General features: G+C 42.0%; 2 protein-coding genes across 4 annotated transcripts; one reads left to right on the plus strand and one right to left on the minus strand.

Moving 5' to 3' along the window:
• The first annotated feature begins 4,183 nt into the window (after window positions 1–4,183).
• angptl4 (angiopoietin-like 4) lies at window positions 4,184–10,812 on the plus strand. Its single transcript, XM_069712573.1, has 7 exons — window positions 4,184–4,778; window positions 5,629–5,739; window positions 5,849–5,942; window positions 8,449–8,562; window positions 8,654–8,749; window positions 8,960–9,244; window positions 9,353–10,812. The coding sequence occupies exons 1-7, from the start codon at window positions 4,278–4,280 to the stop codon at window positions 9,535–9,537; spliced, it is 1,386 nt and encodes a 461-aa protein (XP_069568674.1). The 5' UTR covers window positions 4,184–4,277; the 3' UTR covers window positions 9,538–10,812.
• A 1,039-nt stretch (window positions 10,813–11,851) lies between these two features.
• Window positions 11,852–26,214, minus strand: LOC138629008 (dipeptidyl peptidase 9-like). 3 transcript variants are annotated; one of them, XM_069712458.1, is made up of 21 exons: window positions 26,046–26,214; window positions 24,483–24,573; window positions 24,097–24,335; window positions 23,724–23,836; window positions 23,298–23,471; window positions 21,769–21,937; window positions 21,392–21,502; window positions 21,140–21,268; window positions 20,972–21,033; window positions 20,690–20,790; window positions 19,794–19,971; window positions 19,510–19,669; window positions 19,231–19,310; window positions 18,278–18,430; window positions 18,029–18,164; window positions 16,208–16,353; window positions 15,863–16,009; window positions 15,612–15,764; window positions 14,506–14,648; window positions 13,390–13,501; window positions 11,852–13,024 (listed from the first exon to the last, which is right to left on the minus strand). In XM_069712458.1, exons 2-21 carry the CDS (start codon window positions 24,536–24,538, stop codon window positions 12,932–12,934), a joined length of 2,655 nt encoding a protein of 884 aa, XP_069568559.1. In that variant the 5' UTR covers window positions 24,539–24,573; window positions 26,046–26,214; the 3' UTR covers window positions 11,852–12,931. The 3 variants fall into 3 exon arrangements, with proteins under 3 accessions (XP_069568559.1, XP_069568557.1, XP_069568558.1); XM_069712456.1 differs by having other exon boundaries at window positions 21,769–21,940; XM_069712457.1 differs by lacking the exon at window positions 26,046–26,214 and adding an exon at window positions 25,743–26,014 and having other exon boundaries at window positions 21,769–21,940.
• Between the last annotated feature and the right edge of the window lie 168 nt (window positions 26,215–26,382).

Here is a 26,382-nt window from a genome sequence, read left to right on the forward strand (position 1 = left end):
GTTTGTCTGTCCTCGCTGATCTAATTGCCCGATAAAGTCGTCACCTTGTCTGTAAAACGATGGGCGTGGTCAAGGTCATGTGTGAATGATTTGTAAAAATGATAAGCCTGTCACTGTCTGAGTAAAACTTATTGATCAATGTCATTTTTACATTAGCAATAAAAGCACAGTTGTCACTAATAATATGAATTCCCACTGAGTGTTTCAGGTCTCTGGTATTGTTGACTCGCTGTCATGGCTTACTGGGACACTTCATGGAACGGTCGGTCCATCCTTAAGGTTATTTGTAGCACTTGCGCTTTTCACCCCCAAAAAAACCTAGTAAATCTTGCACTGCCTATATATCTTCATCAGGCACACCTAGAAATAAATATCCATCCTGTTGTATCTAGACCTGCTGACTTCCATCCTGGCATGAGCTCCACTCAGGAGCTGTGCTGTCACCTAAAAAGGTCACTGCTTGTTTGCTCCTCATGAATATCTCATGATTTCAGAAACGAGGAGCATATAAATTGGATGCCTCAGTGTGATGAAGGACAGGTTGTAATAGTAACTCTGCTCATGTGCTTAAATCTCATACGTCCTGTGAAAGAAATTCAGTGAGCAGGAGCATGCAAAAAGGCTTTACAATTCAAAACCGGTCTAAATTCTGATGTGATGTTATTTACTGCATTAAAATATATTCAGATATATATTTCTGGCAAACATAAAGTGGGAAATATCACTGAACAATAACCCCCAAAACCTCATAAAATATCAAAAAATGGAAAAGATCACAGATCACAGTCTATCCATGGGAACCAGAGGTTTCCTGCTCCCAACGCCTTCAGCACCTGTTTTTTTTTTTTTCTCTTCTCTCTTCCCGTCCCCTCGTACATGAGTAAGTCTGGGGGCTGCTCTGGGATTTACAGATGTTCTGCTTTTGGAGGAATCTGGGTAAAAGGTCAGCATGCCCGCTCAAGATGGAAGCGGCCATTTTGGGAAATTGAAAAAGCAGCTGGTGATGATCTGTATGAGCTTATGAGTGAGGCCAGCCGAGAGGACCACAGAGGAGACAAGATTCCCACAAGCCTCGCACATCACTGTAGACATTAAACAAATGAAGTAACTGTTTATTTAAGTCGCTTGTTTAGTCTGTTCTCAACTGTATCGTCTGCTGACAGTTGCTCTTCTTCTTGTTGTCTGAGCAGCTTTTATTCCTCTCTGGGTGAAATCAAGTGTTGGAAAGAAAATGTGTGCATCAAACTTTTTGATATGAAACATTTCATTTTACAAGATATCGGACAGTGGTAGAAACTAAATGACACGGCAGCATGCCTAAGCAATTATATATTCAAATGCTTCTCAAATTGCATTTTTAATGAAAATCAAATAAAAAATATATAATGAAATAGCATCAAATCAATAACAGGAAATCTGAAAGAGACTGTCCTGCATATTGAGTAGCCTACATTTGACGCTTGAAGCACATTTTGTGACACTATTTCTGTATTTTTACTTTGGCTTCAGTAGATCTGAATACTTCTTTCACCACTACATCTAAAAATATCTGAAAAACAGGATTTCTTTCAGACACTGCAGTTGCCAAGTTGAATCATGGCAACTGCAGTGTCACACCACAAACTCAGGATCTGCTAATCTTTCGGATACATTCCACGTCAACAAGACACACAGCTGTAATTTACTCAAACCGCCACATTCACGGGGCTTGTTTTTCTACATCTTTCTCACAATGTGAACATCACAGGGATCTTCAGAGTTCCTAGAAAGAGAAAATGAATTTTCTGCAGGCCATACATGAAATGATTCTCCTCATTTACACCCTCAGTGTACACATCTCTGCCGAGTTGGTCCCAGAGGATTGTAAAAGACGAGGCACTTACATTCTTCACATGTATCATTACATGACATCACATTTCATTTAGCTGACGCTTTTATCCAAAGCGACTTACAATAAGTGCATTTCAACCATGAGGGTACAAAACCCAGAACAACAGGAATCAAGAAAATACAATTTCTTCAAGAAAGCCAAACTACAAAGTGCTATCATGATGACAGTGTAACAGACAGTCACCAGGTTCAACTATAACTGTATTGGTTGGGTGAAGACAAGTCTTTTGTCTTTTGGATATGCTATGATCCTGATTGTACCTTATGCACAAATTAAACCACTTGGCCTTTTCATTCACCACTGAAAAAATACTCGAATTAGTAAAAGGAAAATATGTTTGGGGGCAGTGGTAATCATGCTGTACTGTCACTATGAACAAACAAAGGTAAATCTATCTGCATTTGTCTCAGCGCTCCAATTAAAGGACAACAATGACTTAAAATTGAAGAAGAAAAGCCTATTTTAACCGGAACACGGGCGTCATTGAGTGGAAAACCCCTCTGCGCCAGGGCTTTCAGGAAAATAAAGCATGTTTGTCACATTCCTGACCATGAATGAGGGAGCTGAGTTTCCCATCTGGGCAGTCAGCAGTCTCCAAGTTACCTTTCACCTACTTAGTCTGGGCTTCGGACAGGAGAGGGTTAACCACCCAGCTCCTTCATTGTGGTCTGGCCCCGCATCATGTGTATGGCCTCTGTGAGCCACCCGGCGGAGGCTGTTAAAAAAAGAAAAGAGTACGGCCCCGTAATGTGGACATTCTCTGTGCTGTGAACTTTCCCCTAATTCTCACAGTCCTCCCAGCAGCAAATCTTTACAGAGGGGCACCTCAGGACAAAACCTAGTCCCGCTCCTCTCCTGACGACATTCATTCCTCACACTACCCGAGCAGTGACGATTAAGAAATCCTGATATTCCGCTTCCACGATAGCTGTTTGTCTGTGCTTTGAGAAACCTTTCTTTAATCACGATTTCTGTCCTGAATTAATTGAACATTGAAATACCCGTTTTAGCCCATAATTCAAATTTCTGAAGCACAAATACCAATCACTCTCTGGTCGCAGCTTCACAAATGTGAGGATTTGCTAATGTTTTGTTTTATATCAATGGAAACTGAACGTAGTTGAGGTTTGTTGGTTTTCAGAACAGTTAGATTTGAAGACATCTTCTTGGAGGTTAAGAAAATTGGATTTGTTTCACTGTTGTCTGACATTTAACAAACAAAAGGATTAATTAATTGATAATTTTTTTTTAAATAATCAGATCCTTATACTATGAATGATCTAGTTCAGTAAAGTAATATGCATGCTTAATTCAGTGGTATACAGTTTATATATTACTATGGTCACTGAATTGTGAAGGTTTATGATTGTCATCAGGCTAAATTTTAGAGAATGTAATTCTAAATTGACATTATTTACTGTTTACATTGTTATGAAGATACGATTTGTAGTGGATCCTCCTTCATCACATGAATTTGAATCACACTAATCTAGTTCTAACACCACCTTACTTTGTTGTTATTGTATGGGCAGCACCTGATCAAAATAGGTAAAGAGAACCAGCAGAGACAGATTATAGTGACAGTAATATAATAGTCTGTGTACTGATCAGTTTGGGTCCATAAAGCAAAGTTAAAAGACATGGATTACATGTAAGAACTTCAATTTATGATCGTGATCGAATATAATAAAGAAACTCGTATTCTGGCTTCAGCTGTTGACCAGTCGGCTCTGTAAAGGTCCGGAGCCTCATCTTTCACTGGCATCAGTGTGTGTGGTCCTTCATCATGGCATTAGGAAATTACACTTCTACAATTCAGCTGCATCCATTTTATTTTGGCACTTCAAATCATCCTAATTTATAGGAATTCGTTTTTTCTGATGTTCAAAAATCCTCTACGAGGAAAGGTTGTGATATATATCTGACTCATTGAAATCATCGAATGAACTCTCCAAATACTTTGTGTATAGAAAAAAATCAAGTTTTAATCAGATGAATGGATTAGCTTGCTATTCAAAAGTATTGCACATATATTCACCAATACCACTGAACAAGAAAAAAACAAACACCCAGTCCCTGTTTCTCAGTGTGCAGAGATGCACACTGATCTTTTTGTTATATCATGTCCCTCTGACATGAATAGTTAAGGGAGGAGGGACAGAAACCTGAGAATAACTGCTCCCCTCCCTCTCCTCGGCTGGCCAATGGCAGGCTGCTCACAGTTTAGACTTGAGGGCTGAGAAACTATATAAGAGTTGTGCTGTGCCTGTTTATCCACGAGCCTGAGCTCTGAGATCCAACTCAAGAAGACAGGACAGGACACTGCATACTTCTGTAACCAGAATACATACATTTTAAAGCAGCAGTTTTACAGAAAACAGCAGCAATGAAGACAACACTGGCTACTCTGACCCTATGCCTGGTGGTGCTCATGGCCACAGGGTTCCCCTTTGACAGGAAGGGGGCTGGGGCTGCCAAGGAGAAGCGTGTCCAGTGGGACGACGTGAATGTCATTGCCCACGGTCTACTGCAACTGGGCCAGGGCCTGAAGGAGCATGTGGACAAAACCAAAGTCCAGATGCGGGACATATCCACCAAGCTGAAAGTCTTCAATCACACTGTGACCGAGCTGGGGAAGGAGAGCCAGAGGCTGCGATCGGAGGGGGAGGCCCTGAGGGCTAGGACCCACGGGGTGGAGGACAGAGAGGGGCAGCTGCTGAATGTCACCGCCGAGCTGAGGGAGAAGGCGGAGGAGATGCAGCACGAGAGGAAGACAATGAGTGAGAGGATGAGCCGGCTGGAGGAGAGCGTGGACAGCTTGTTGCAGGGAGGCGGCGTGCTGCCAAACGCCGGTGCTAAGAACAACAGTGATGCTCGCAACATCCAGGTGAGCAGTGAACAGTTGACGTTTGTGGGTTGATGATAATCGTTTGTGTAGGAGAGCAGATGCAGAGATGAGGGGGATGATGTTAGTTTGGGAGGAAAATTAAGCTAAACAAGGTTTTCCATTGATTTATTTCCCCCTGTACTTATACTTCAAGAAATGTTCTTAAAGCCCCAAAAAAGTACTAGGTGTGCTTGTTCTGGTGAAGAGGACTCTTAAAGTGCATTGCCTGCCGTCTTTGTGGCAAGGCTTTTTTTCTGAGGACTCAAAGGCACAACATAACAACTGAACAGAGGGCAAGCAGTGGGTGGTGTTGAGGGGAGTGTCGGGGGGTGGGGGCTGGTTGACAAGGCTGCAGGCACGAAGGAAGAGCGTGAAGTACGTGCAGGGAAACACTATAGGCCCCCAGACAAAAGGATCCGCAAGCATCAGCTGCAAGAATGTGTGAATAATTGTTCACAGCTGTCAAATTTTACAACCTGGACAGTATTAGGACCCATGTGACACAGTTGGAGAGGCCTACCATAGTTGTGCACCGGCAGCTCTCAATGTACAATGTGCGCCTGAAAGGCTTTATAGTGGAATGGAAAACCCCGCGCTGTGAGGGAGTTACATAACTTCACCGCAGCTGGACGGAAAGAACAAATGCCTGTCATTGTAGGCTGAAAATAAGTGTACAGGCCACGATCTCAGGCTTTTTTTTTTTTAATGAAACCCGGCAGGTAGTCTTTGTTCATTCTGATGCTTTTTGTTTTTCGCACCATGGGTTTATTTTTTTTTACGCACAGACAGGGTTTCGAATAAAGTTGACAAAATGCTAAAATGTGATGCCTTTGTGTTATTTCTATGTCAGCTGATGCTGGAGACTCAGAACAGACGCATTGACGATCTGATGGAGCGAATCAGACTTCAGCAGGAGAAGCTTGACAAACAGAATGTGCGCATCAGGACCCTGCAAAGTCAAGTGAGTAAGACTCCATTTACAAACACATTTCCTATCAGAGTGAATGTTGTGAATTTTTTTTTTATTTTTTATTTTTTATTTTCTGCAATCTGATCAACGACTTTTTCAGATCCAGCAGTCAAGACTGAGACCCTCCCAGACGAGCAGTAACTCTGACGGTTCCGTGGCAAGTGGCGTCACGGAGCAGCGTGACTCCCCAGTCGGTAAGTAAAGCCCAAAAGCGTCCAAAATCCCTTCCTTACACGGCCCTAAGTCGACTGGACAAAATCTGACGCCAAATGTGGCAGACCATCTGTTTAGTACAAGGCCATAAAGAAGCTTAAATCACTAGCAATTAAAATCAAGGAATCTAATCAATTTGGGAGACGCTTCCCCGCTCAGCGTGACGCCACATACAGCAGCAACAGGTCGACTTTTAGCGAGTGCGCTGCCTTTTAGCCTCTAAAGTCCTAAAGACATTGCTCGTTTAATGCGGATTGCAAAGGCATGAATAAATGAAACAAGCTCCTTAAAAGTAGTAATCAGGCTTGCTTCTATTCAAAGGTGTAAACTAAAACAGGCCTTGCTTATCTGTACCCCTGTACAGGGATTTACGGTAATTGTAACAGGCAGTCAATGACGCCCTCAGTGCAGGATGCAGCCATGCCAACAGCTGCTGCTCCCCTCTGACCAGAACTGTGACTGGACCAGTATGAATGCGTGCTTTCATCCAGAATGTACAGGATTGGACACAAACCAACTGGGGAAGAGTTGAGACACAGGCAGCTTTCTTACCCAGCTGCATTTTGGTCTGACTTTAGTCTTGAAAGAGAAAGAAAGAAAGAAAGAAAGAAAGAAAGATTGTAAATGAATAAAATTAGAAGAAGATTACATCCAAAGTCAAACCCGAGTTACTAATGTTCAGGGATGAGAACTGGGTGAAAAAATATACACGGCGAAGGCAACAGTTGAGTTCAGTCAGCCTTTAGGAATCACAATAATACCTCAAAGCTCTGACATCAGTGAGATTTGAGGAATCAGGTAAAGAAAGAAACATATTTATCTGGCCACATTTCAACTAGAGGAAAGTTCACTGGACTCAGAACATTCAGTCAGGGTCACACAGCTCAACGGGATTACTCTCACTGATCATTTCTGTGGTGTGTAGGAGGGTTAGAGGAGGGGAACCTGGAAAAGACAAAGGGAGGGCTTTGTCTATCTTGCATGTAACATTCCTCAGATTACTGCCCTTGTGCCAGAGCCCAAAAAAATAAAAATAAAAAAAACTGAGGAAAAGGAGAGAAATTGGGAAAAGGCAGTCTAAATTTATCTGTGAACTTTGTACAGATATCTCACTGTTTTGAAGACACTCGCCGCCTCCCTCCTTCTTAAGACATCCCACCTTTTAGTGGAAAACAAAAATCCCTACATCCCTCAAGAATGAGCAACCTTTCCCCCAGATCTGTCAGTCAGACATCTCTTCTCCTCCTCCTCCTCCTCCTCCTCCTCCTCTGTCATCCTCTCCTCCCCCACCTCTGTGCACAAACCTCCATCTCCTCCTTCTTTCCTATTGTAATGAATGTGAAGTGTGCCAAAGTTCAGGAGAACCCCTGACCCTAAGGCAGACTGCAGCCACAACTCGACATTTCAGAGTTCATTCCTCTGGAGAGGTCATTACTCACAAACAAGGTTTTTGTCAGTCTGTGTTCAGCTGATGAGCTTACGCTGGAAATATTAGCTGGTGAATATCAAGTAAAAAACCAAATCTAAATGTTAACAACCTATTTTAATGCTATTTGTACGATTTTTTTTTTTTTAAGCACGTAAAGATATATATAAAAAAATGCAAAGCATGATGAATACTTAAAAGGCTGTTAGCCTCCTTAGGCACATGACAGCTCTGGAGTTCCCTGCTTTGTGTAGTCTCTGCCTTGTCTGATATCCCTTTACAAACACAGCCTCTACCTCTCTGCAACCACCCTGTGATCACTCCCCATGCATGCACAGGCCATGCACACATCTATGTCACCAACTAGCTGCTGTGCACCTTAAAGAGGTGTGACAAGCCAAAGAGGAGGAGGAGGAGGGAGGGGGGGGGAGGGTTGAGGAATGTAAAGGGTAATGGTGTGTAATTCAATAGGCTGGGTGGCCAAGCAGCTGTAAAGAGGGAAGTCTGCTTGGGAACTGGGAGAAAGGTCATATTTATACTAGAGAAAGAATCTGTCATTCATTCTGTCTTGTTGAAGCTACGTCAAAGGTTTTTTATCAGGTACACATTTATATCTCCAAACTCGGTGATAAGCTTCGCTCCTCTCGCTTGGAGCGGTTGTTGTATTTGGAAACACTCCAGTCTGGCGGTGCAGAGAGACCTGAGAGGTTCCCTAACTGAATGATCTACTATAAAAACTGGGTAGACAAGTTCGGATTCACAAATACCGTTGTTGAATCAACACGAGAAAACAGAGGTCGTTCTAAGACTTGTTTGATTTTTTTTGCAAAACAGAACTTAAAATTTGGCTTCAAAGTTTCAACATCCATTTTAGAAACACTTTTCTGGGGCTGTTCAGGGACGTAAAGCTGAAGAAAAACACACTAGTTAAATGGGCTGTAAACAGCTTGGCTAGCAGTCAAGGCAAAAGAAGATCGAACTGTTTAAACTGCCAGGCAGTGATACTGTGCAAAGCTCTTTGTATTAATGTTGTTTTTTTCTCCTCTTTGTTCTTCTTCCAGAAATGCCATCGGACTGCCATGAGCTGTTCCTGCGAGGAGAGACCACCAGCGGGGTCTACATCGTCCAGCCAATAAACTCAGAGCCCTTTAAAGTCTTCTGTGAGATGACAACTGGTAAGTGGGGCACAACGTCTACCCATTTTGAAGTTGCCGTTTTGGCCACTAAAACATTTTCTGATCAACCTCTCGCCGTCTTTTTACCCAGATGGTGGATGGACCGTGGTCCAAAGGCGTCAAGATGGGTCAGTGGACTTCGACCAGCTATGGCAGGCCTACGAGAAAGGCTTTGGCAGCCTGAATGGTAAATGCTCTTTTGAGTTTTATCTCACTCTCCCTGACGAGCTATCCAGTCCAGGGTCAGATTAGGTCTCACAGCATTACTACATCTACTACATCAGAGGAGATAGTGTCCAGAAGTATCTAAGTAAATCGAAGGCAAGCAGAAGTCAAGCCAGTAGCAGAGGTCAAGTTTTCTCACCATTCCTTCTCTACTCCTTTTCTTTTTGTCCAGGAGAGTTCTGGTTGGGTCTAGAAAAGATCCACTCCATCGCTAAAGATGGCGGCTACATCCTCGACATCAAGCTCTCCGACTGGGGCGATGACTTAGTCTCCGTCCGCCTGCCCTTCCAACTGGGCGGTGAGGAAAGCAAGTACTCCCTTCGGATATCAGAGGTCGGCACCTTCAGCACCCTGGAGACGTCCCTTGGGACTGACGCCACATCTGATCTGCCTTTTTCCACCCGGGACCAAGACAACGACCAGAAAATTGACACCAACTGTGCCAAACACCTCTCTGGTAGGTGACAATGATAAATGCTCTCCAGATACTGACTTGTGTTATGGCTCGTGTACAGTCAGAGACCAATGCAGCAACTAACCCAGCCTTATCCTTTTTTCTTCAAAGGTGGCTGGTGGTTCAGTAACTGCGGTCGCTCCAACCTAAATGGTAGATACTTCCAGAGCCCTCCTCCCAAGCAGCGGCACCAGAGGAAGCAAGGCATCTTCTGGAAGACCTGGAGGGGCCGCTACTACCCTCTGAAGTCCAGCAGGATGATGATTGCCCCGTCCGCAATCCAGAACAAGTCATAGAGAGAGCAGAAAAAGACCAAATCGAGACAAAGACCAGAAGCAGATTTTGGACGATTGTTTCTTTTCTTGGTACTTGGTTGATGAGGTAAAGGATTCCATTTCCTTGGTTGTCTCCCTGTGAGGAAGACCTTCATACCAGAGCCACGGCCCTCAAAACAGAAGCGTAGCAAACTCACATTAAGTGAGTTTCCACTGCTCTGTTCCCTGAAAAGACGAGCAGATTCCTTCAGTGCTTCTAGAGCCACAGATGGAAAAAGAGACCGTATTAAAACGTGCAGTGGAATGTTTTTTTTAATATGTTGTACCACTGCAGTTTCCTTCTGTTGGCTTGAAGCAGGAGCCCCGAGTTAAGAGAGTGTCGCAGGGCGAGTCCCGGCCTGTCCACTGTTCTGTAAGCCGTGACTCACTTCCAACAAGTCGAGACTTCTCACCAGACATGAGGTGTAGCCCTGTACATGAGGGCTGTTGTTGAGTTTGAATGTGGTTCGGTAGCGAACAAACAACACTCTCAGCTCCAATCCAGCTAAAGAACTGCTCTTATTTTTCAGAGGAGGCGTGGAAGAATGAAATGCTGGCTGATTAAGCCTTTAAAACCTTAAATGGTGCGGACCAAACGGTGACTTAATTAGAACAATGAGTCGTTTTCCACGTGAACATGATGAGATTAGTGTTCAAAAACATTATGTAAAGTTATGCCGTGCTGTAAACTAGGATTACCAAGCAGAAACTGTGTTAACACTGACACTGTAGACCATTCCAGCCTTTTGTACAATATACTGTATATTCTGCCTGAGAATTTGAATCGAACTAAAAAATATTCTTCACTGATTTAAATTTTCCTGTGGAGGTTTGGATGATATGGAGTCATATTGACTACTTCTAAGACGAGAGGCATTGTTTTGTACATTGTATTTGAAGGAATGTTGTTTGTGTTTGCAGAAATGTACCCGTTACTGATTTGTTGTGATAATACCTGTGTCCTTTTGACTTGAGAGTTTGTCATTGTAGATGTTCCTTTTTCTTATTTAAATACTGTAAAGAATCAATATATATATTTCTGCTGCTTCCTGTTTGTAATTTATATTGTTTTTTTTTAAGAGAAAATAACATTGTTTGGCCACAATGAGCCAATACAACTGATTTAAACTTATATTTGCGTGTCTTGTCTTACTGTGAGCCACTCAGAAAGTATCCATAAACACAGTCAACTGAAACCTGAACTAAAAGACATATGTTGCACAAAAAAACAGAATAATATAATAATAAAAAAACATCCGCAACAATAACTTTGTTTTGATTTATGAAATACAAGGTAATTAGCTTCAAATGGCAACCGCTACATTTTGGCAGATGAATTGAATTACTTGTTTAATTTAGGATTTAAACAAGAGGACATGACGGGACAGATTGTTTCTTTTTATGCCATTCGGTAGAAGTTTATCCGTGACTTGAATTTTCCATCGGCTCCAAATGATCCCCCTTATAAACAAATCAAATCTGACTCAACCACAGGCTCGAGCAGAACTAAACCACTTCATTTAGCCACATGTGGCAGCTCTCTTGTATCTTAAAAGACTAAAAGTTGTGAGTGCTTGGAGGATCACTTCGGAAGAAGCACATTAACAGAAAGCACAAGGGAAAGTAGAAAGTGGTGCACTGAAGAATAAAGCTGACACCTTGAAGCTACTAAAGTTTGCTGCCAGGTAACATCACTAAGCTGCTGAAGTCTTTTAAGATACAAGAGAGCTGCCACATGTGGCTAAATGAAGTGGTTTTGTGACTTTTACGGGTCAATTATGGTCACAAATAGCTCTGTGACAGAACTGTTTTTCTTACGTGTACACAAGTATCCTACACGTTTCACAACTTACAATTCAGGTGAACAGCTTGAGACTGAATAAGATTAATACTGCTTTTATTTTCCATAATGAAATGAATCTTCTCATCTCCATATCTGCCCCTGGAAAGGCTTGTTGTTGGGAATGATACAAGAAAGGGCAGCCCAGTCCCCGTTGTGTCTGTGGTGTTATCAGATCGAGGTAAGACATCCCTCCCTATGGGATCAAAAAGGTTACCATGGCAACTGTGCTGTTCACAAAGGAAGGGGGCAGCAGGACCAACGAGCATCTGGTGACATGAGGGGAGGGTCAAATTAAGACTTTGGGTGTAACATTAATATAGAAAACTCACTCCAGATGGGTGTATTTGCTACCAAGATGGCCTGGGTGCATTCTGCAAAACATGAAACGGAACAACACGTGCTGCAAGCAACGTACGAGTTGAATGAAAAGACGGCAGTAAAAGAAAGCGTGTGATTGATTCATACATTTAATCATTATCATATACAAATTGTATTTCGGTGGTACAAAGCTGTTGTAAGACTCCAGTGCTCACCCTCCTGTTGTCTTTATTGCAGTAAAAAAAGGAAATACCAGCATGATCAAGAGTCAAGAGGTACTTTGGCAAATATAAATTATGTGTTAAGAAGGCAAGCAGACATCTCGAGCAATGTGATGTGAGGGGAGAAAGAAAAAACGGCACGAAAATATCAATGAGCGGCTTTCATCAGCACTCATTAAAAAAATAAAAATAAAAGTCCATAAAAATATTTGATTTTAATCAACACGCACTTAAAACAAGTGGACAGAGGAAGAGCCGTGATTTTCTTCCTTTCTTCATTATTACACAAACTGCAAGGTACAGCCTCACAGTATGTATGGATATTGCAACTCCGTGTGATTGGGATTGTGGTTGTGTGTGTGTTTATGTATCAGATAAACTGTCTTTTACATATGTACTTATAAGTATGTAAGCTCAAATCTGCAAATATGTGTATAGATTCCATTTTTCAATCCGTGAACTTTAACCCCGTTCCTATCGATGACTGAAATGAAGAAAACAGGTGGGGAAGGAGGGGGGCGAGGACAACGCGATAACATTTGGCAAAAACCATGATGGCTGTAGAGATGAGTATGTAGGGGAGCGGAGTCAATGTGACACAGCCTGCAAATATTTCTCCATATGTCCTTGTCTTTGTTCAGCTTTCAGGGTGAGACACCAAATCTCTGTGCTCGTAAACCATACCCCAGACTGTATACAAGGCGGCGGCGGGGGGAGGGGGCAAAACAAAACAAAAAGAGCGAAAAGAGGAAAAGTACGGTGAAGAAGTGAGAAGACGAGTTCACAGGAGAGAGCGGCCTGTGGCTGCTGGGCGTCTGATGTGTTTGTCAATGTTGGGGTGAATGGTCGGAGACGTGTCGGACACGGACACGGATCGGAGACGAGTCGGCCGGGATGGGGAGGTTCGCGGGAGAATAAAGATGGGCGGACAGTTGGGAGGGTAAAAGAGGACAGAGGGGAAAACTAGACTTCACTTCTCCCCTGTTGTCTCATTTCAGAGGTATTGTTGTAGAAAGTGCAGCAGCATTATCTCGTAGTGCTCTCCAGACTCAGGGCAGCGAATACTGTGACGCTCGTTGGGGTAGACCTGGAAAATCGAAACGGAGCATCCAATCGACATTAGAAACTTCAATTATGAGTTAGTGTAAGTGCATTAGATGTATGTAACTAATCAAATCTGCTTTGCAAAAATGCTATGACAGTCATACTTCTTCTTGACATATAATCCAAATGACTGCATGGCATTACCTTTTTATTTATTTAGGTATCCAACTATCATTAAATATTACAATATTATAAGCCACTATAAAAAAAAATACATTTGCTTTGTAGAAAACTGAAGATTAAAACAGCCATTCCAGCGATTTGTGCAGGTTTTTTTAAAATTGTTTTATACATGTTTGGATTGTAGACTTCCGCTCTTTACACGAGAAACAAGCCTCAGATACTTGCCTGAAGCTGGTAGGGCTTCCCAGCACGGATTATCTGAGACACCAGGAAATTGGTGTGGAAAAAATGCACGTTCTCATCTAGAAATCCATGGAGAATGAGCAGACGGTTGGGCCTGCAATGACAAGGGTTACATGGTTACAGCGATTTGTTAAAATGAAGTCTGCTTTCACAGGACAGGGAGGTGCACGGAGTCATTCTTAAATAAGATATGCTGTCCACTATTTGTAGGGTCTTAACTGGTCTCAAGAAACTTATAGAAAAGGTGGAAATACATCAGCAACTCTGTATTTTGACTCGAGCCTCCAAAAGCGAAGCAGTGCTCTAACGTGCCGTTTGTCAGGTCCTCACCGTTTCCTGAGTCCCTAACCACCGAAGCTTGTTCTTACCCGTCACCACGAATCTTAACACCCCACGTCTGTCGATCTGGTCTCTGGACCAGCTGCTTTTAGTGGTTTCTCAATCCAGACTGGCACTCAGGGCCGACCTGGCTTTCTCACTGGCAGCTCCTAAACGTTGGAACAACCTCTCTCTTCAGATCAGGTCATCAGCCTCACTACCCGCATTCAAATCTTAGTTAAAACATATTTATTGTCTCTGGCATTTCAAGATTACACCCAATTTAGTTTTGTTTTTTACTGAATAATTTTCATAACTGTTAGAAGAAATCTCAACCCAGTGTTTTTCATTTGAAAGGTCATAAAAAGCATCAGTTAGCGAAATTGAAGAGACAAAGGTGTGGTTTGGCATGCGTGTTCATAGAGCACTGCTGGCAGTTAAAAAGATGGAACGCTTCACGAGTCACATTTTAAGTCATTTATGAGAATGACTGAAATACGAGTAATAGATTAAAAAAAAAAAGAAGAAAAAAAAAGGAAAATTCTCTGATTGTTTTTGGTGCACATGTCTGACTGTTGGTTAACAGTAATATAACAGGAAGTGTATTTATTTTTAATAAACAAGTACATAAAGTATGATAGAAATTCAAATCCCACACAAACAGACACTCTTGCCAACTCAAGTATAGTTTTGTGTGTGTGTGTGTGTGTGTGTGTGTGTGTGTGTGTGTGTGTGTGTGTGTGTGTGTGTGTGTGTGTGTGTGCGCGCGAGTCTACTGACTCGCTGGGCAGCTTGTCCACGTGCAGAGCCACAGATCCCTCCTCGTAGCCCTGCTGGTTGTTCTCAGGCACGTCCATGTAGCGCTCTGTGTAGCCCGTGTCGTAGGCCATCCACACGGTCACCGGGGCACCTGCAATGGCCAACTGACAAGGACACACAACACAATATTGTGTAATGAGCAGGACTGAATGAAAAAACAACAAAAACAACAACAAAACTATCAGAAGAAAAGTGTCAACTCTATATAGTACAGGACGAAGCTCATAGTTTGGATTTACTGTACGTGTTGCTGGAAAACAAGTCCGAATAATTCTACAGAATATCCATTTTATATCCGGATGTTACGGCTTTGTTGGATATACAATACAGCGAAAAGAGATAAAAATGTGACTCCCCAGCACCAGACATCCCAAAGAGGACTGGCCAACACATTGTGCAACACAGACACCATGTGGATGCAACGGGCAACTGCATCACAAACTCAAGTTTTGAGAAGCAGCACCTCAGGAATTACATACATTTTGTCATCTGCCCAAGTCTAGGAGAGTCTGTGTTGTTTTGTTTTTTTACACCTTAATAGTTCATCATTAAAGGGTACAAGGACACACACATAGCAATACAATTCTTGAGTCACATTCGTAATGTGATTCATATGCAGCCATGAGAACATTGGAGTTGGTCCGTTTGTATTTGAGGTTGTCGCTGACGAACTTTGGAGGAGCTTTGATTTGTACATGCTTTTCATTAATGGTGTCCAAAGAGTCTCCCCACTGTGCTTGGAACGGGAGGGCAACAAGGTAGGTGCTGCTCACCGACGTGTACCCTAAAATTATAGCACATTATAGTTTAAATGGAACCAAATTCAGGTCCGCTGTCCACATTCAAAGACTTTATTTGGTCCAGTCATACGGAAACCACGAATTGCCGGTCATGCTGACCTACATGGAACATTCTGGATATTTGGACACAGGAAAGTATAAATTGGCCATTGGTCAGTGAAATTACACAGGGATTTTTCTGCCTGACGGCAACAGCAGAGAGGGCTCATTGATGGAAAGACAGAGTGTATGATTTATCGATAACAGGGAGGCTACAGGACTCCTAACCTTGAAGATGTTGGGTCGCTGGATGAGGCCCATGAGAGAGAGGAAACCGCCATAGGACCAGCCATGGATGGCAACACGGCTCAGGTCCACAAAGTTAAACTTCTCCGCCACATACTGCAGCCCCTCCACCTGGTCTTCAATCTCCACCTGACCCTGGACGAGCAAAAGCCAAAGGTAGGCGAGTCAAACTGGTAGCGGCACGTTGTTTTTACTGCCACTGAATTCATTTCATTATCTGACTCTTTCTCTACCATTTTGTTTTTCAGCGCTCCTTCGAATTCAAGGCCCCTCTGACAGGAACCCCTCCCATCGATGACGACCACGGCATAGCCAAGAGAAGCCAGCGTGTTCAGACGGAGGTACTTCATCCCCTTGAAGGAGTTGTTAACCAGCTGAACCTGAATATACACACACACACACACACACACACACACACACGCACAAAATGTTCTTCAAGATGCTTTTTTTTTTATCTACACAGCAATACAGGTTCAAAGCAACATGTGGTGGTCACAAAGGGAAGGCAGGAGAGACAACAGCTCATGTGACATGATGCCCAGAGATCCAGCACAGACTGAGAGGATACAGCTACACACCTGTGGACCTCCGTACACAAAGAGAACAGTGGGGTGTTTCCTGCCAGGCTGCAGGTTGTGAGGCTTGTACACCATCCCATACAGTTGAAAACCTGACTTCCCCGGAAAGTCAAAAATCTCAGGTGGATTGTAATCTCCCGGGCAACCTGGAAAACATATTAACACACGTGGTCACCGGTTACGCAGGCGACAAAACTGCCATATGTTGCAGGTGAAATCCAAGGCGTCCGTGACAAGAGACAAGACAAGAGATTTGAAAAGGAAAATTATGTTGTATGCAAATAATACTGAAACCAAATATCTGATTTGTAAATTAAGATAATTTTTTGGTGTGAAAAGTTACTGATAATCTGGAATAAATACTGCAAAAATCATCTTTTAATATTGGGGTACCGGGTTATTTTTCCTTTACATTTTAATACTAAAACTGTTCTGATTTCCACAGAAATTAGATTTTTCTGTAGCACTTTTCTTCGACATCCAAAACATGGTGTTTAATGCGTAGCAGAGCCCCGTCATGCCCAGTAAATGTGTGGGAATCCCTGCACTGGTATCTCGGCTAACCTTTGACTCCTACTCCTCCACCAAAGCAAGAAACACTCATAAATGCCCAACAGGACAGTAAAGGACTGTCATTCCACAACTGGTAGCTATTAATTGATTATAAACAACAATCAACTCTGACACAGCGCATGCTTGAGCACCACGTGATTTGATCGCTGCCAGAAATGTCTGGAGGACGCTGCTGTAGATCAAACTGACTGTCCTTGATTTAATCAAAACCAGAACGCAACCTTCCCCTTGAGACTTCACTCAGTTCAATTGATTGTTCCAAAAATATAACCAAAGATAGTTGGGCAACCTTCACACATGCCTTGTGTGATGTTTGAAAAATGTATATAGAGTGACTTTCAAATTCACTCCTATTGTTCGGTCCCTGATGAGCTCTGAAAGCAGTCTGGCTCCACCAGACTGTTGATCACAGCTTCAGTTTTATTCACTGTAATTTACAGTCTAGAAACACTGTTTGCTTTAAGGTTTGCACCGTCTCTCTGAAGGGCCAACCAATCAGTCAGTGGCTCAGTGTGAAGAAGTTGAAGACAAGCATTTAGAGTGGAGGTAGACTTTCAGCACACATGGTGGTCAATGCGGCTTTATTAAAAGATGCTCGAATAGTTTCAATATTAAACCGAGGTCTACGCCCTGTAGGATGCAAAGACTGCAACCCATTATTATGGAGAAATGCCCACATATTCATAAACTTAAAACGTTGGGTTCAGCATCATGCTGAAGTTCTGCCATTAATGTGATGAGGTCAAAGTGCTTCTTTACTTCATTTCAACATTTACACCTGACCTTCTACCTTGTAAGAAAAACTGAGCATAAAAAAAAAAATCTGAATCAAATCTGTGTTCATTTAAGGTTTCATTTTTTTAACATCAGGACTGTAATTTATCATGAACTGCAAAACAAGTGAGTTAAGTTATTGTTCATAAATTTTAACCAAAAACTATTAGCATTTAAAGACAACATTTAGTTTCCAGTGTAGCTGGTATTTTTTTTTAAAATTATCTGGGAAATTAATTAATCAGATGCTTAGAGCCATTTTAAAACTCTGACTCTTGGCTGACTTCTCCTTTAGAGATGCAAGACTCCATAATGTGTTTGTCACAACAAAACACTTTTTGTGTACATAGGGGAATACAGTTGGTGTTGGATACTATCCGTGTGTAAACACTACGGACAAGACAAAATGTGTCTCCGTATGTCAGCGAGGAGGACGACGAACGTTTGAGGTGGTTTACTTCAGATTCTATTTACCTGGTGATTCCATCATGCTGGCCCAGAACTCGGGTACCACGTGTAACGGGTCACCTTCTGAGCTGCTCAGTTTGTAGACGTGGACGCAGGGAGGCGTACTCACGTTACTGTAGTGGCTGACAAAAAAATCAAAGTTCTGCAGAGAGAGAGAAGAAAGAGAGGTGCCAAAAGTCATAAATATAAGGATATGAATGAGCTGTCATCATTTCCTTTACTCAGACATTTGTAAGTAAGTAGGTAGGTAGGTACCTGACTAACGGAGCAGCTATGAGAGAAGCCAGGCTTGGTTAGTCTGACCACATCTCCAGGTGACTCATAGCTGACCACGTAGAGGTGGTGCTCCAGAGGAGTGTCTCTGGTGCCCTGGAAGTACACCAACTTTGTCGCCTCGTTCACCCAGATCTAGCAGATAAGAATTTAAGAACAATGAAATCACAGCAGCACTTGTTGGCAGGCCAAGACATGAGAGTATCAGGTGAAGTGAATGATAGGAATGAATGAAGCCAATGAAACATCACAAGTGACATAATGACATCTTAAATAGTATATTTTTTGCTAAGAAAGATGACTGTTAACTTTAGTGTTAATGCTGACCCCAAGAGTCTGTGTAAAAAAAAAAAAAAAAAAACATCCAGGCAGTTCAAATAATCAGCAAAGTCCAAAAGTATTAGGCCATGATGTTTTCTCACTATTTTTGTCTTCGGTACTTTGGTTTCCAATCAGTTTTTAAAGGTAGCAACAGGTTAACTTGGTGTTTTTCTGTGTCAACACTGTTTAATCACGTTCATAGCCTTACTGCGTGATCAATGTTCGATCTTTTAGGACATTATTATTCATAGTCCACCAGTTTTAGGATACATTTGACAGCAAAATGTTCCTGAGGGCGAAACTGAAAATCTCCTGAAACAAGCGAAAAGTGCAGTCGGCCGGAGCACAAGCCTGACAGCACATCTCCAGGGAAAATACCAAGCGTCCGCAGATGTCAATCAGTTGTAGACTTCGGGCATCGCAGCCCAAGTTGTGAACAGTAGTTGTAAACATCCCCAAAATAAAGCTGAGGGCCACAGCTTCAGGCTCATAATCATTATTGAACTTCAAAATAAGTGTGCTGAAGTCAATACTTTTTTTGCTGCACTCTAAACAGCTGTATATCTTTCATACGTGTGATTTTGTGTTTTCAGCACAGACCGACTTTGTCTAACCTTAGAGCCATGTCTTGCCAGCACTTCCCACTCTCCACTGGTCAATGTAACCTCCTCCTTGATTGCACATTTGAAGTCTCCTGAAAAAACACCAACCAGATAACAAAATAGACATGCTCCTTGACATACAAAACATGTCTGACGTAAACCCTGACAGTTGAGTTGTGAGATCAAATAATACTAGCTTTAAAAACACACACCAACTGCACTGTGATACTGGATAATTTGATTTGACTATCTGATGTCAAATAAATGCTGAAGCATGTTCTAGTCTCTTACCCTCTACGTGTAGGTAGTTCTCTGTCCAATAGTAGCAGCCCGGTTGTAACAGGGACGTGATTTTATTCAGATGGCTGAATCCTGTTTTCGACTCATTTACCCAAATGAAAGTGAACTCGTCTTCTGTCGTTTGAATAAAGGGATAGAATATATCATGAACCTGTGGTGAGAGAAACACAGTCAGTTACAGCAGAAAAACGTTAAAGCACTCACAATCGTAACACGTAAGCAATTGGAAATTTGTTTTAAGGCCAGCAAAGAGTGTCCCATGGGAAAAGATTTACGTTTATCCAGACGTCAGTGGTCTCTTCGTAGATTATGTATGGCTGTGTGTTACTGGTCACAGCCTCCAGGCTCTCCTGCCTCACAGCTGGGTCGTCTGTCACGGGGATGAAGAGGGCTGGAGGAAGCAGGACGAGCTGCAGCTTTCTCTGACTGCGGTCCAACAGCACTGCCCAGCCACTACGAAGAAACAGAGCAGACAAAACTTAAAAGATTGCTTTATATTGCAAGACTGGTGGATTAAGGAAAGAACAACAACAAAAACAACAACAACAACAACAACAAAAAAAACCCTCTTCATTTACAGTCACCAATGCCCTTCAACTTCTCCTCTCATCATTAAAACAAACTACATGCCAGCTGACTGGAAGAAAATGGTATAACAGGAAGTGACAAGAGTTTATGGGAAAACGTGGTCTTACTATGTGAATTATGTAAAATTAAATTACACGAGTTATATACAGCCTTACAGCTACAAGAGATTGATCCTATTATTATAACAGCATGTAAAAGCACGTATCTTTTATGTAACCGCTGTATTCTATATTACTGTCGTGGCCTGTTTCGTAAAGCAATGTCACTTTTATGATTTATTTTTATGACGTTTGAGAGCTAAAGTAATTCCAGCTTTATCTGTGATGTGCAGTATATTTTATTATCATAGGAAGTGATTACATGTGAATTTTTTGCTCTGCAATTTTGCCACCAAAAAAATTAAAGTATTAAAAAAACAAAACAAAAACAAAACAAGCTTTTGAGAAAAGCTGCTGTAAAATCAAGCATTTAAAAAAAAAAAAAAAATTATGACAACAATCACAAAAAACTCAGTGAAAACCTGAAGGGACTGCCTGGTTTGTTTTGAACAAGATGCAGTCAATGTTTTTGATTTAAAACTCACTATTTGCCGTCACTCGTCCATCCTACTCTGGCGATGTATTCTGTCCCAGGAAACAAGGAGGTGAAGGGGACGACCAGCTCTTTATCTTGAGTGCTCACAATCTGTCATCACACACACACACACACACACACACACACACACACACACACACACACACACACACACACACACACACACACACACACACACACACACACACACACACACATTAGAAACACCAAGGGACTGCGCTAAAGAACAAAACGAGACAAGACGATCATGAAAAGATAGTGAAATACTGACTCTTCCTTGATGGTCGGTCTTGATCTCTGCCAGTTTAAGGGTAGCCTGGGGATTTTTGCTACCTGTAAGTAAGACATTAGAAAGATAAAATGGTAAAAATTGTAAATAAGACAATTCACTACTCCAAATCTACACTCTTATGTGGAAAGTGTACAGGGCTGCACAGACCTGTTCGGGGATATCTGTACGTGTCTGCTTTCCGCTCCTCCAGTGCCGGAGATGGAACATGAATAATTTCTACTTCCGTCTCATCCACCTCTTCATACAGAAGGTAAACCGTTTTACCTCCACTGGGGTCTGATGGGACAAAAATCATGAATTTACAGATCATAATGTACACACACTAACAGCACTTAAAGTACTGGGTGTCAGTAACGTTCCTTGAGTACATAAATGGCCTCTCGGTAAATAATAGCTGACCTTCTACTGCTGAGGGACTCCACCAGTAACCAGTGAAACGGTCAAACTCCTCCTGGATGACAAACGTTGCTACACCTGCAGACTTGGGGTCCTCCTTAACATTATCTATACCTGGAAGAAAGGAGACGAATCACGGAAAGAAAAGTATACATCTGGGTCACATTACATTTATAGGCCTAAACACACAGATGAGCCAGTTCTGTGCAATAATATCTCAGAAGATAAAGACACAAGAAAATTGAACGTCAAAATAAAGACAATCTTTATGACCAACAGCTGTATGGTGTGTTAAAAACGATTTTAAAGGATGAAAAGGGATTTATTGCACGACCTTTGCACTGCTTAAATCAATCTAATGAATCATAGAGCCATCAGACCTTTATGACAGTACGTGAGCCTTCTTTCTTCGCCTGTCTTTATGTTAGCTATCCACAAGTCGTTGTTGTTGATGAAGGCTATGAAGTCCGGGTCCCCAGGGCAGATCTTGGGGTCCATTCGGGTCCCTGAGCACTGGGTCTTGATCTCCACTGGCTTTACAGGAGCAGACTGCTAAAACCAACATGCACAATCTTTGTCAAAGGCAAACTGAGGAGGGAAACTGACATGCAACAACAACAAATGGGATGATTATGAAAACGTCGTCCGAAATTCTGATAAATAAATCTAGAAATCGACAAAGTTTCAAAGACATGAAAAAAAACATGCTTATCAATAGCTGTATAATCTGCTGATGTCTTAAACCAACAGCTTGGTGTAAATGACAACAAATACAGTATATCTATATGTGCAGACATGGTTACGTTTCAATGAAACTATAAGATGAATGGGATTCGTGATAAAAAAAATCAATAAAAAAAAATCATGAAGACTTACTCAAAATGCTAAATGTTTTTCCAATACACATAACTCTGCGATTTCTCAAACCAACAAAAGTTATATTTGTTTATATCAATTTTATTTACTTATTATTTGCCCAGTTTGCTGATTCCAAATACTGAATCTTGTTAAATCCATCAAACACCAACTACCAAACATGCATTTTGTCTTATGATATTATGTGTTTTGTCAGATGATCTGTTGTTGTGTGGTTGTTTGTTGTTGATGTGCAAAGCAACGTCCCCTCGCAGCAAAAAAAATGTCTTCATTTCATTCAACACATAGAACTATGTGTCAAATACAGTGTAAGACATATAGGTGGAGGAATCCAAGAATAAACACACCACGGGTGAAGCAACTTAAAAAAGGAGCTGCATTACAGTTAGAAAAGGCACAACCACAATGCAGGAAACCAAACTTTGAAGGGTTTTAAAATGCACCTCTTACAAACAGTAAAACCACCTTGGTCAGGGTGTCAGATCCAAACCAGTTGCACTGTGACAGCCTTAAAAACTACATCACAAGTTTCTTTTGGCCAAGATTGGCAGGAGAACTTATAATTATCTCCAAGATCAAATCACAAAGATCAACCACTTGGATAACTTGTCAAAAAATGTTAACATGGCAATATGATCATCCTCCCGCCATAGTATCTTCTGCAACTCACGGCGAGCACAGTGGCAGATTTGGACTGCAATGCAATGTATTACAATACATTTGATGGTAAAAGTGTTTTAAATTGTATTAATTAATTACAGACAAAAATGGATGACAGCACAGTGAAGAGTCTAATAAATCATTTGCAACATGGAACCACTGTGTTCTGACTCTGTGTCGGGTAGGAAGTTTGGTCAGAAGATTCAAAACAAGACATCAGCTCTCCCTAGCGGATGCTTCTTGATATCGGTCTTTTACTTGAATGGCGGCAGAATAGTTAACAGGTTTATTCAACATAGCAGTTGAATTAAATCTGTCCTGAGTTTCTGAGAAATCCAAATTGAAGAAAAAAAAAAAAATGCAGTCTACTCACGATGAAACCATTGTTGCCTCCATCTTGACAGTAGAAGAGGCTATTGCTAGCCTGAAAGAGGAACAGGCCTGTCTGGGAATGGTAGTCATAGGAAGTGATACCAAATGCCCCCAAACGTTTACGCTCTCTCAGCAACTCCTCCTCACGAGAGTAGGCTCCCTGGTGCGGTGTAGCCTTCAAGAAACAACAAGAAATCATATTTACAACACTGGAATTCACTGAATGGACTGCTTTTCAAGTTTACTGTGTGTGTATGTTTCAGTGCACAAGTAAATACAGTATGATTACTGTGAAACATATGACTGAACTACATTCATATGACTCATCCCTCCAGACCAGGGTTGCTCAGTATTTTGAATTTCAATAACAGCATATTGTGCCGTTTGGTGGCTGCGCTGCATGAAGAGGAAGAGAGGGAGAATTCACCTGGAAGTGATCCAGCATCTGTTTCCATGACAACACTAAGAGAGCCTCTTTCCGAATCTTCTTGGGGATTTCTGAGTAGAGTAATGAGTTCTCTCTGCTTCCGTAAGGCATTCCTGGTAAGTGCGTAGAAAAGCAACAAAGGCAGCTTCAGCAGCAACGACAGCAAACAGAAAAGCTTGTGCTAACTGGAAAAGGAGAACTTTAACACAGCGGTTGCTTTAATGTCATGAGGCAATCATATTCTGCTGCCTTGAGCAGAGGAACACGAGTGCGGTCAAGTGAATGGAGTACAAAGGAGCGATTTATAGAAAACACAAATCATAATCCGATATGGGGGATTTTGTGCACCATCATCGAGCTTCAATCATCTTACCGAGATAGTACAACCGGTGGGAGTGCGGTCCGTTCTCATCCTTTTTCTGCACAAACTGGAAGTCAAGGGGAGCCTTGTTGGCGATCATGCCAGAGTACTTCCTGCTGCAGTGGATAATATCACGGAGGCCCTCCCATGAGTGTTTCTCCACAAAGAACTGAGATGGGACATCCTCCATCTCCACCACCTCCGTGCTGTCCGAGAGGTCGTCCACAGCCGTCATGCTCACAGTCACACAACTGCATGTTGACATTACAAAGAGCTGATGAGTGTTGCAGAAACCACCTGCAGTTGTGCATTCCTTTAATGGAGCTGGTTAAAATATGATTATTTCATCTTTTGAAGCATTATAAACAGGTAAATTAGACCAAACATGAATACTTCACCTTTTCCAGATGCCCTCTTTATTGTCACAAAGTTTGACCTTCTTGACTCTATGCATTCACCGGTCAACACACGTAACTGCAATTCTGTAACCTAAGAACAAAGAACAGTAGATAGATTAAAATCCCTGAATGAAGTTAGTTAGTTAGAAATCTTGGAATTGAAGGCACCAATTCCTGAGCAACAGCGTGGTATTGACATCCATATGTCCACACATATGTCCTATTGTATCTTATAAGAGATTTGTGGCTGTGGACAGAACAGATTCACTTTTATTTCTTACATCAATCCTCAAACTAAAACAAACATGAAAAAAAAAAGGGGCCTCAAAGAGAAGGGAAAATCATTCATGAAGACTTTATGGGATACTGACTCAGAAACACGGGAGCCATATATCTTAACACCACAGCCCAGTGTGGCAATTAAAAATCATAGTTCCTGTTAATCTGTTTGTCTTTGGCAGCAGAAACACAGCTGATACATCTACAACTGCTGCAGGATTGGACGAATTCCCCACATTTCATTCCTGTATAATCTGCGCTGGGGAAGAGATTAGTATGACGCAGTATTAGGATGAACAGCTGTGGGGAAAAAAAAACATGTACTCTAAACAATTTCAGTGGTTTTCATACATTACTGCCTTGGTAATTGTAGCTGGCTGGTGTGACGCTGTGGCGAGGCACCATACAAATCTGTTTACGAAACACTGATCCTACAACAAACATAAACCTCAGCACACGTCACGATCATAAACAATGATCGGTACCACGGGTTGAGAGGACACCTGGGGGAAAAAACTGAGATCTGAAATTATGAATGGTGATGAGACAAAAATATATATATATATATAAATAACGGGTTTAATTTGTCTGTACAAGAGAAAGTGCATCTTTAACTTTAGCTGTCTATCGCTACAAACATTAAACTTGAACTTAACGTGGCCTCTTGTCTTATTCTGCATTTCCACTTGTAACGTTATAAGCGGAAATACCTTATTTGGGTTTAGCGAGATACGTGATAGCTTTTTTTTTTTTTTTTTTTTTTTTGGAGCTAATCTCCAAAGGTGGTGAAACAAGTGGGAGTGAAACGGTAACAACAACTAAATAAATAAATAAATAAATACCGGCACTGTTAACGTTAGCTAAGCCTGCAATAGATCTTTGTTCTCGGGCTGCAACTCCTCACACACACCGGGGGAGGAAAAAAACACACACCGGCAGATTCAGTCGGTTGACGTTTCTAACCGAGCTAATGTTACTTACGTTGAGCGGCGGATGACGAAAGCCCGACTTGTTAGGAAGAAGCGGGCCGTCATGAAACCCGTGTCCGTGTTCAGATTCGTGCTCCGGTGCCTTTTTTTTTTTTTTTTTTTTTTTGACATGACAGCTCTCCTCTTGTCATTTTTTTTTTTCGATGTGAAACGCTAACTCGCTTTAGCTACCGTCAACCTAGCCGCAGGCTAAGTTAGCAGCTAACTAGCGTTTAGCTGGTTTTCCGTAACGAGCGAGACGCTGAAGACGAGGCGTCGCTGTGAAACGAGCTCGGATTTAAGTAGAAATACTCACCAATCTGGCCGCTGCTGCTTTAACCGGGTTACAGACTTTCTTAGCTCGGTGTCAGTGAACGGATTTTGCGACTGCCGGAGGTTGTATCCATGGCCCAGAATGGCCACACACACAAAATGTAGCTGGCTTTCAGATCGGAAAGGAGGCGGAACCTTCGTCCTGGCGGAGTGTACACCGCCGGTACTTTTTTCACTGCCGCACTGCCGCTCTGTCGTCGGCAACGGCGCCAGGCGGAAGAAAGGACGCCAGCATTTATATTGTTCCGTTTTCCTTTTGCTCAGGTGAATAAGACGTTATCTTATTGTAAATATGCATGACATGCGAAGACTCATTACAA

The sequence above is a fragment of the Brachyistius frenatus genome, unplaced genomic scaffold (genome assembly GCF_029030835.1).
Source record: "Brachyistius frenatus isolate BFR_SWC_R1_liver_20210118 unplaced genomic scaffold, ASM2903083v1 Contig_110, whole genome shotgun sequence".
In the NCBI taxonomy this organism is placed as follows: Eukaryota; Metazoa; Chordata; class Actinopteri; family Embiotocidae; genus Brachyistius; species Brachyistius frenatus.

Bases quoted from the DNA above. Each gene is read 5' to 3' on its own strand.
- angptl4 (XM_069712573.1), top strand. From the start codon at position 4,278: ATGAAGACAACACTGGCTACTCTGACCCTATGCCTGGTGGTGCTCATG. The intron at 5,740-5,848 runs GTGAGTAAGACT...CGACTTTTTCAG, and splicing joins TCAGGACCCTGCAAAGTCAA to ATCCAGCAGTCAAGACTGAG. The intron at 8,750-8,959 runs GTAAATGCTCTT...CTTTTTGTCCAG, and splicing joins AGGCTTTGGCAGCCTGAATG to GAGAGTTCTGGTTGGGTCTA.
- LOC138629008 (XM_069712456.1), bottom strand. From the start codon at position 24,538: ATGCATAGAGTCAAGAAGGTCAAACTTTGTGACAATAAAGAGGGCATC. The intron at 19,311-19,509 runs GTAAGAGACTAG...GTGTTTTTTCAG, and splicing joins GAACTACCTACACGTAGAGG to GAGACTTCAAATGTGCAATC. The intron at 13,025-13,389 runs GCAAGTATCTGA...TCGATTTTCCAG, and splicing joins GGAAGCCCTACCAGCTTCAG to GTCTACCCCAACGAGCGTCA.